The sequence below is a fragment of the Orycteropus afer genome, unplaced genomic scaffold (assembly GCF_000298275.1).
Source record: "Orycteropus afer afer isolate SDZICR_OR568_19922 unplaced genomic scaffold, OryAfe1.0 scaffold00107, whole genome shotgun sequence".
NCBI lineage: Eukaryota > Metazoa > Chordata > Mammalia > Tubulidentata > Orycteropodidae > Orycteropus > Orycteropus afer.
This window is the reverse complement of record NW_006921694.1, coordinates 8,150,613-8,160,770: the sequence shown is the minus strand read 5'-3', so window position 1 is coordinate 8,160,770 and position 10,158 is coordinate 8,150,613. Positions and strand designations below refer to the sequence as shown.

The 10,158-nt window shown below is 38.4% G+C and overlaps 1 protein-coding gene across 1 annotated transcript in view; it reads left to right on the top strand.

Moving 5' to 3' along the window:
• Positions 1–9,849, top strand: part of SSBP2 (single stranded DNA binding protein 2) — a 539,855-nt gene extending 530,006 nt beyond the window's left edge. The window contains exons 17-19 of the mRNA XM_042781332.1: positions 4,284–4,355; positions 8,638–8,703; positions 9,628–9,849. Of these exons, the coding sequence (XP_042637266.1) occupies positions 4,284–4,355; positions 8,638–8,703; positions 9,628–9,849 (360 nt within the window). The remainder of the gene's footprint in view (positions 1–4,283; positions 4,356–8,637; positions 8,704–9,627) is intronic.
• Positions 9,850–10,158: the final 309 nt, after the last annotated feature.

Genomic DNA, 10,158 nt, shown 5'->3' with positions numbered 1-10,158 from the left:
ATGCCCCCTAGTGTTCAAACTATGTAAAATGTTTCTTTTTGAAAGTACAGACTACCAAAAGGCTTAGCTCAAAAATGGTTTTTCATGCTTTTCAAGTGAAGAAAGGCGTTAGTCTTATTTCTTGAATTAATTTAACAGAATATTTTGCCTTTGTCATTGTATCAATTGAGTAAATTTAACATTAAAATCATGATATCAAAATAGAAATTAAAAAGAAGGTAGATCATTTCCTATTCTTAAATTTTAAAATAGCTTTTTCTGCTTTTTCTTTATTACAGGGAAGCTTCCTTACTGGAAATATCTAGCCTATTCCTTAAATCATATTTGTTACATATATATGTGCATGACTTAGGACTTACACACCCTTTATTTTCTGATATGTAAAGAAAGAAGCCTAAATTGTTTTACATAATCACATAAGCACTAAATTTATTTCACTTCAGTTTACCTTGGAGTAGCTGAACTGCTCTTTATTTCTCTCTCTCTAAGAAACTAAAAATATCATATGGATGCTGAGAAATAGAAATATAGTAAGATTTGAAGTTTTCTTACTGTGATAAACAGAAACTTATACACATTATTCAAAGATTTAATGAACATCTCTGATGGACTCCATGGTACATGAACTGGATATAATGAGGGAAAAATCCCATACTCTTTAGTTCAAAATAGGGTTATTTCAGAATACATTTTACATAAGGTGTATGTTTGAAATATATTTTAATTTTTTACTAAACCAAATGGTGACACTGTCAGCAGCTTTGCAAGAGCCATTTTTATCATCTGAGCAGAATCAGTGTCAGAATAATTTTGAAAAAGGGCAGCCTGGCATCACAGCATTTTGGCACAAACATTACAATATGTCATTGCCTATCGATGTATCAGTAGCACAGAAACATTGCAGTGTGGTCTCAGGACAGTACACCATGAATATTTTATGTCTTTAAACCTCATACTCCATTTAACACCTACTCTTCCCTTACTTCTGGAAAAATATGAGCCACTTCTCCTCTCCTTTGAAGAACAGTAATCAGTAGCTGAAATTCCTTTTTCTTGCACATTCTGTGAGTTTTCCTGGAATCTTGAGATTTCCCTAAATTTCACTTAGTTGAAACATTTCCAATTCAGTTTACAGCCTTAAGAGTATAAATGGTGCATTGCTTACATAGACAGACATAATAGGTGTTCTGTTTTACTGTACAAAATACTCTGAGAGTGTCATTTTACAGTTATTTGTAGCAAGGCAAGGCAACCATTGCCGTGGAGTCGGACCCGACTCATAGGGACCCCTCCTTGGGTTTCAGAGGCAGTATAACTATGGAAGTAGATTGCCCAGTCTTCCTTCCAAGGAGTGGCTGGTGGGTTTGAACCGCCTGCCTTCTGGTTAGCAGTCAAATGCTTTAGCTTTACTACTCACAAATTAAACTTTATTATATGCTTGCTGATGTTTCTGAATCACTCTGCTTGGAGCTAGTGCTTCTATCCTTTCTGACTAAATTTGGCCCATATTTTCTCTGTTGCTGTACCCTATTTTTTCACTCAGCTTTCTCCTTAGGGAAACCTAACTCTCTTAATATCCCAGTGAATTTGTAGTAAGTTACCATTTTTCTGTAAGATTTGATTAATATGTTCGAAATCTCACTGATTAAAAATGCTAATAATTGCTAGTGTTAAGAGAGGGTGTGGTGGTTGTTAGGTGCAGTGGAATCAGTTCCAACTCATTATGACCCTGTGTACAACAGAACAAAGCCCCTGCCCAGCCCTTCACCATCCTCACAATCATGTTCTGTTTGCGTCCACTGTTGCAGCCCGCATGTCAGTCCGTCACTGAGGTTTTCAATCCATCTCTTTCTCACCTTACCAAGTATGATGTCCTTCTCCAGGGACTGGTTCCTCCTAATAACAAGTCCAAAGTGCATGAGATGAAATCTTGCCCTTGTCACTTCTAAAGAACATCGTGGCTGTACTTTGTCCAAAACAGATTTGTTTGTTCTTCTCGCGGTCCATAGTATATTTAATATTGTTTGCCAACACCATGATTCAAAGGCATTAATTCTTTGCTCTTCCTTATTCATTGTCCAGCTTTCACATGCATATGAGGCCATTGAAAACACCATGGCTTGATTCAGGTGCACCTTAGTCCTCAAAAATATGGTAGAAACCAATAAAAATGTTTGGTAACAGAATATGTGCACGCGTGTGTGTGTGTGTGTTTACGTAGATATGTTTACATGTACATACATTTAACTATGTTACAATGTAGACTATATTTTAAATCAAATTGCCTAATTTTACATGATATATGTATGAACTAGAGCAGTCCTTACTGAAAAAGGATTCAAGAGTTTTTGAAACCCCATTTACTCAGGATGTGCATTAAATGACGTGACATCTAGAGTCAATCGTAGCTTACCCTCAAGCTGTTTTCAAGCATTTCCTTTGAAATCTTTTTGTATTTTTTACTGTCTTAAATTATTGGTACAATAAAATGTTTGTTTGCAAATAATGATTGATGATCTAGCAGTGCTATTTAAATTCAAACTAATTAAGTACTGCCAAATTTTCAGTTCCTAGGTTGCACTAGGGAGCCATGGTGGCATACTGCCTAAGGCATTTAACTGCTAACCAGAAGGCTGGTGGTTCAAACCCACCACCCACTCATTGGAAGGAAGTTTGGGCAATCTACTTCCATAGTGATACTGCCTCGGAAACCCAAGGAGGGGTGGCTATGACCAATTCAAAAGCACAGTGGCCACATGTGACTAGTGGCTACTGGATTGAACAGCACAGAATAGACCATCTCCATCATCACAGAGAGTTCTATTGGACAGTACTGATTGGATCACCCATTCTTTTTGTGAATAAGACTAGCTGTAGAAGGCAAAGGTTACATTTTTCTATGCCAACTTGGCATGTTTACTGATTGTATTTCTACTTTTAAAAAGCTGTGGTATCCATTTATTTTCTTAATTTTTCTTTCCCATAAAAGTCAAATGCCAAAATATAATTCTACTTAGTCAGAGATAATGGATAGTTAATTGAGGTTTGCTGTCATTATTTATAGTGCTTATATGGGAGTTATCTTAGTTATCTAGTGCTCCTATAACAGAAATACCATAAGTGGGTGGCTTTAACAAACAAATTTATTCCCTCACAGTTGAGGAGGCTAGAAGTCTGAGTTCAGAGTGCCAGCTCTAGGAGACTTGCTTTCTCTTTTAGCTCTGGGAGAAGGTCCTTGTCGCCTTTCAACATCTGTAGGCTCAATACCACTCAGAAACATCCTTCTGTCTTGGCACCAATCTTCCCCTGGGTCTAGGAGGTTCTCAGTGCCGGAACCCCAAGTCAAAGGATGCACTACACTCCTAGCTCTGTTTTCTTAGTGATAATCAGTACCCTTCATCTCTGCTTGTTTGTTTTATATCTCAAAAGAGATTGACCCAAGATACAACCTAATCCTGTAGATTTTGCCTTGCCTCATTAACTTCCTCTAATCCTGCCTCATTACCATCATAGAGGTTAGGATTTACAACACATAGGATAATTACATAATACTGAGGATCATGGCCTAGCCAAGTTGACATGTATTTTGGAGGACCCCTATTCAATCTGTAACATTCCATCCTTTGGCCTCAAAAAAATTAATTCCTTGCCACATATAAAACCCATTCACCTCATGTTATCCCACGTCTTCAAAGAACTACAAGTCCAAAATCTCCTGGGGAAAATTTTCTCTTCATCTGTGAAATCTAATCTGTAAGTTATCTGTCTCTAAACACTGGTGGAACAGGCACAAGGTAGACATTTTCATTACAGATGGGAAAAATAACAGGTACCAAGCAAGTCCCAAACCTTTCAGAACCATTTCTCTGAGATCATCTGGGCAAAAGCCCTCCACAGTGTTGGCCATGCACTCCAGATTCTGGGTGGTGCCCTGGGCCCTGGGCTCCAGCCTTCCTTCTGGGACTGCTGGGGTGGTAACACTGTTCCTTTGGCTTTGGGAGGCCCTGTTCTCCCAATCAGTCTGAGTGGTGACCCCACCAGCTGGCTTTATTCTTCTGCTTCTTGGGCATGATAGCCCTGTTCCATCACCTCTGGGCAGCAGATACAGCCTCATCCCGCTAGCACTTGTGATCAGCAGCTCCACACTTCAGAATTAAGGTGGTAAAGATCTGACTCTTTGAAATCTAGGAGGCAGTGACCCCATCCCTTGAAACCTCACAGGCCGTGGCCCTACCTTTTGAGAGTGAGGCAGCTCTTGTTTCCTGTGCTGCTTATCTCTTCAGACGCTGCTTCTTGGTACCTTCGCCTCTCGGTACCTCAGCCTCTTGGGCCGACCTGGCCTCTGCCCTGCTCAGGCAAGTGTTACAAAGCTTTTGCTTTACTGATAAGAGACTAGAGGCACCCCACTCTGGCAGCAAGCCTCAGCCCAAAGGCAATCACTCAGCTTTCTTGCTTCGTGGGTCGGCAAGTCTAGCTCCTCTGACGAGTGCCCAGAAGCACCCATTCCGCCAGGAAGCGTCTTCTCTGAAGGCACTTTTGTTCCAAGAGTCAACTCCCAGGCTGTCTTACTCCAGTCTCCTGCTTCTGCTGCCACCATTTCTTTGCTACTGCTTTTCACTGTCTGTGCCATCTCTAGTGTTACAGCTCTCCTCACTTCCCTCTGAGCTCTCATCAGAATTGCCTTCAGCATCCATAATTCCACCAACAGTCTTCAAGACAATCTGGGCTTTTACTATTAGCCATCTTAAAACTCTTCCAGCCTCTCCCCTTTACCCAATTCCAAATCTGCTGCCACCTTTTAGGTATCTGTTAGAGCAGCACCCTAGTCTTCCAATATCAACATCTGTCTTAGGTATGTAGTGCTGCCATTACAGAAATATCACAGGTGGATGGCTTTAATAAACAGGAATTTATCCACTCACAGTTTAGGAAGCTAGAAGTCCTCCTAAATCTGTAACGGGTATATTCCTCTTCTAACACTGGGCCAGAGGTGGGCTCCATTTCATCAGTTCTTGTCCATGATCCTTTGGGGTTTTGTTTTGCTTTCCTTTCTTTTTGCTGCCACTGTATAGAGCAAAAGTGGGAGAGGTTTTTCCCTCAGACTGGACCCCTTTCTCTTCCTTGGCAGTCTCCCCTTTTATCATCCTGTTCATTATAGTTTAACTTAGCCTTTCTATACTGAAAGGGAATTTCTGGTCCAGACTTCTGCCAGCTGAGCCAGTTACCCTGGATTCTTCCCTGGGGAGCCTAGCTTTCTCGCTGTTAATATGTGATTCTTAGCTCAGTGTACACCTTATACCTCTTTTCTGGTACTTACAGTCAGCCTCGGCTCCTCTGTGATTTACGTCATTCTGTCTGTCTGCTACTTTTCTAAAAAGTTTGACACCTCCTGCCCTAGGTATTACCACTGTTCCTGGTTAAACTTTGAAGCCTGGGACAAATCCCTTTGTCATTTAATGAGGCACAATCATTATGAGCATGTTAAATTTTGTGTTGGTCTTTTTTAATAGACGTTCTTAGTAAAATAAGAGTCTACATTTATGTTTTCATTTAGAAACCCTCATCATCTGGAGACCATTACTGTTAGAGTTGATGTCTTCCCTACATCTCAGCATCCTACAACTGCACTGTCCAGTATGGTAGCCAATAGCCACATGTGTATATTTAAATTTAAATAAATTAAATAACATTAAAAATTCAGTTCCTCAGTAGCAATAATGACATTTCCAAGCTTCAGTAGGCTCACACATTGGCTTCTGTGTTGGATACAACGATTACAGACCACATCCATCGGTAAAGAAACTTCTGTCAGACATTATGGTTTTAGAAGTTCTCTGTCAATCTGTTCCCCCAACATATGAGGGTAGATCGGCATAATTATCAAAATGATTGCTCTTTATCCCACTCTAAAACCCTGCACAAAACCACTTTTTAAAAATTCTTAATGTGTTGCCTTTTATTAATTGTCAGCCCCATCAAACTGCCAAGTAAGCTTTAAAAAGAAAAAAAAAAATGCCACCACTCTTAACCCAGAAATAATTGTGGATTGAAGTTGGAGCCATACATTGGAATCTCAAAGAGCATGTGCTAAAGTATAAATCAGACTCTTAAGTATTTAAAATGCTTTTAATGAGAACTTGTCAGAGCCAACTGGGAGTTGTTTTTGTTTTATGTTGTTCTCTTTTGTTTCCCCATACTATTAATCTAACATTATTGAACACTTCCTATGTATTCGATAAATGCACGGCTTTAAGGATTTTAAATTTAATGCTCAAAAACCTCTTTAAGATAGATTGTATTGTTAAACTCATTTTATAAGTAAAGAAACTGAAGCACAAAGAGGTTACGTAAGTTTCAAGTTTAATACAGCTAGTAGATAGCAGGGACTGTTCTCATACATGTACTTCATCATGACTCAACCCAAATTGTTACAAGTGCCGAGCAAACATGGGAGCAAAAGGCTGAGAGACTGGGTTGGTATCAGCCTCCTAAACAACAAAAACAGGTCAAGGGGCGAAAATGGGCTGGTTAATTTCCAGAGGAAATATTGAAAATTTCAGGACTAAATCAAGTTTATATAAATTAACTCTTTTTGTAGTTTATTTTTATGTTGTATGAGGTTAAAAGCTTGAGCATAAAAGATTATAAGAAACTAAAATTCACACTTGCACCTAATCCTCACTTGCCAACTATCTTGTTATCCAGCGTTCCGCATTGGTAACAATAGTAAAAATAAAATCTACTGTCTGACTGTTTTGTGCCTTAACGACATAACATTTGGCAGAAACTAATGCCAGGGTGTGCAGCGAGAGTAACAGCCTGTGATGGTTAAGGTTGTGTCAGCTCAGCTAGGCCATGATTCTCAGTGATTGGGTAGTTGTGTAGTGCAGTTTAACTGTCATTAGCGAAATAGTATCCTTCATTTTGTGATCTGATGTCGTCATCCTCCACTTTCAGGCTAACCTAATCTTGTCAGTAAGTGAGGAGCAAGTGTACTGTTGTTAGACCAAGAAGAACCTTAGTGGGCTATAAAAGAATTGTTGTTAAAATATGGATTTTTCTTTCCTTCCAGTACTCCCCTAGCATGACAATGAGTGTGTGATCCATTACTGAGTCTCCTCATGAAAACCACAGTGAGTCAGCCCTTCACAGAACTACTACGGAAGAAAATTATTCATCACAGTGTACAGTTAAACAAAGGAATCTCAGTCATACCAAACCAACCTTTTTATTTCCTGCTCTCTCCTCTGTTTCGGAAGAAAGCGGGTCCAAACGTGATTCAAACAACTGTACGGAGTGGCATATTAAAATTGCCCCAAACTGAACTGCAAATAATTATCTGTGTATGTATATGTGTGGGAAAGAGAATGTATTGTGTGTGTGTGTATGTTATATGGACATATGCACATACATACATTTACCCACAGGACATTGTAAAATATCACATGACATATTAAGTAGAAGTAAGTAGGGACTTTTATTCCATCCTTTTTTTCACGTTTACATTTTAATTATTAAAAGTTGCTCCTGCCCCTCCCTGAACTATTTTGTGCTGTGTATATCACTGCTTTATATAAGTTATTTTTTAAGGTGAACTCAGATGTTATGGTTTTGTAAATGTCTGCTATCATGGATAGGAATAAAATTGCTTATTTGAGAGCTTTCATTAAACTGCGTCTGATGCAAGTTATCCTGTGAATCACAAGTGTACTGTCTCAAAAATAGAAGAAAGTGTGTCTTCGTCTTTATGTTAAATCAAACAATTACTCAGTTACCTTCAGTGGAAAGTATTTGTGTACTTTTCAATTAGGAAAGACACTTAAAATCAACAAATGCTTACCTGGAGCCTAACACAGTATATTTCTGCAATAACTGCTTTAAGTGGAGTTTTCGATTTGTTTGTCTTAGATGATATAGAAAATTAATGATTAACTCTAGTTACTTAGACCACAGCAATAAAGTGTCAGGGGTTGTCATATTTTTAGAAACATGTTTTCTCGTTAACTTGATAAAGCCCAGAAGTGATAACAAAGTCATTCGCATGAATTTGTCACTTCTCATCCAGAGTACCAGAACTAAATTTTTAATCTATACTTACGTGTAATGGTCTTGGATTTTTATTGAGACTTCTTTTGAGCATTTCCATATAGACTTTGCAAAGCAGATCCAGTGAAATGATGGACACTTTCAGCAAGGGGGAAAGGAACTTTGCCATACCTGAGGGGCTTTGCAGTACTCCTTTTCTGGCCTGGTAGTTTGCTGACTAGCAGCAGAATTGACTGGTAGAGGTCCATTCTGTGCATACCTCCTCACTGGCAGCAGAGCACCTGCTCTGCTCCTGAGATACAGGGTTTGATTCAGAGGCAAATCATCATAGTAACTTTGCTTCATCTGCCAATTGACTTCATCAAGCTAAATCCACATTTTGTAACTGTTCAGAAAAGAGTGAGTAAATGTTCTTTGACTATTCACTTCCTTAGGAAAGCATCTCGCTCTGTGACACTTTCCAGACCTTTTGTTTTTGTGTGTGTTTCATTTTATGTACAAACACCTGAATCCTAACAGAACGGTGAGAAGAGTTTCATTTTATACTCGAAAGATAACTTGGTGATCCTTTCTATTAAAATTGTGATACAGATATCCATTGCTAAACATCAACTATATATCCTAACAGCAGAGACTGAAAGCATTGTTTCATCTCAGGTAAGACGACCCTTCTGCTTCCTTTAAGCTTATGGTCTCTAACCAGAAAAATGTATTTGCTAATTCCTGGTGCCCGATGTTTGATTTCTCTCAAACCCATAGTGATTTATTCCTTTTGAAAATAATGATTTTGGCTATGTGTGATAGAGATCCTGGGCATAACTGTTGAAGGAGGGAAGAAAAGGAAAAAAAAAGAAAAAGCTGAATTAAATTTTTGTTACAGATTTGAACTCTAATAAAATGAGTCACCATTAATCACAGTTTTCAGGAGCCTTGGACTGCTTCAGGCTCTCAAGCTGCAGAGACTTTTCATGAAAAATTCAAACTAAGAAGGCTTTAACTCAAGCTGAAGTAACCTGAACACAAACTCTTTGTACAGACATCTGAGTATACCGAGTAATTTTTAACTATCACTTTTTATGACAAATTGCACAAAATGATAGTTCTTTGATTATTAAGGTTAAATTTTCAAACATCATGTTGACTGTTTTCTCCATTTTGCTGACTGTTCTCTCCATTGTTACTGATCTTGAATTTATTTGCCTTCTGTAGACGTATTGTTTCTTATCATAAAAAAAAATCATAACGCCATTTTAATTGCCCTTATTTAGGAGAAATACTAGCATATGAATGGCGCCAGGAGGCCCATTATTTCTAATCTATATTTTAGGCTTTTTATAGTCAAAAAGGAAAATTTTATTTTTTTTCCCAAGGTATAGTAATCAACTCATAATAAGTATTTTCTTTTCTCTCTTGGAAATTCTAGATGGGAAATGGCCTGGAAAAGTTGAAAAATTATATTTCAGAAGAATATTGACTTGAAGAAAACCAGAATGTTAGGATACCAGTAGCCAAATGATTTTCTCATGCACTGAATGGAAAACAGTATATCTGTATATTAATTCTTTTTTTTTTTTTTTTTAGATTTTGATACATTTACCCTTATCCTTTTCTCTTGTAGTAGGATCATTTAACCTCTTTTCTCTTTTCCATCTCCATCCATACGTTTGTGTTGGTCTTGATATGTGTTGTGGCCACAAAGGCCGCAGGGTGCCATTGATTTGGTATTACCCCACACATTTCCTGGGTGAATCTCTGCAGGCCTTTACAAGTGTTCCCAGGTTAGACTCAGTTCCTGGTGAATAACAGTTTTACAGCTCGGAAACTGAGGTTCCGATTTCTCTAGCACCTAAAAAGTAACAGATCAGTTCCCAGAGCCATGGAAAATGCCCCAAACACCCCTCTCTCTGGAATAAAATTGAGAAAACCTCTTCCGTTACTATTTTTATTATACTCTTAAGATATCTGAACTCTTGCTTTTCAAAGAGTCACTCAGTGAACACCATTTCTGTAGTTGGAAAAACAGAAAATGAAAATTAATAAATTCCGCTTCGGGCAAGAGGAGCCCCACACCCGCCCACACCCTTTCTTCATCTCATTCTGGGAATGTAGGAA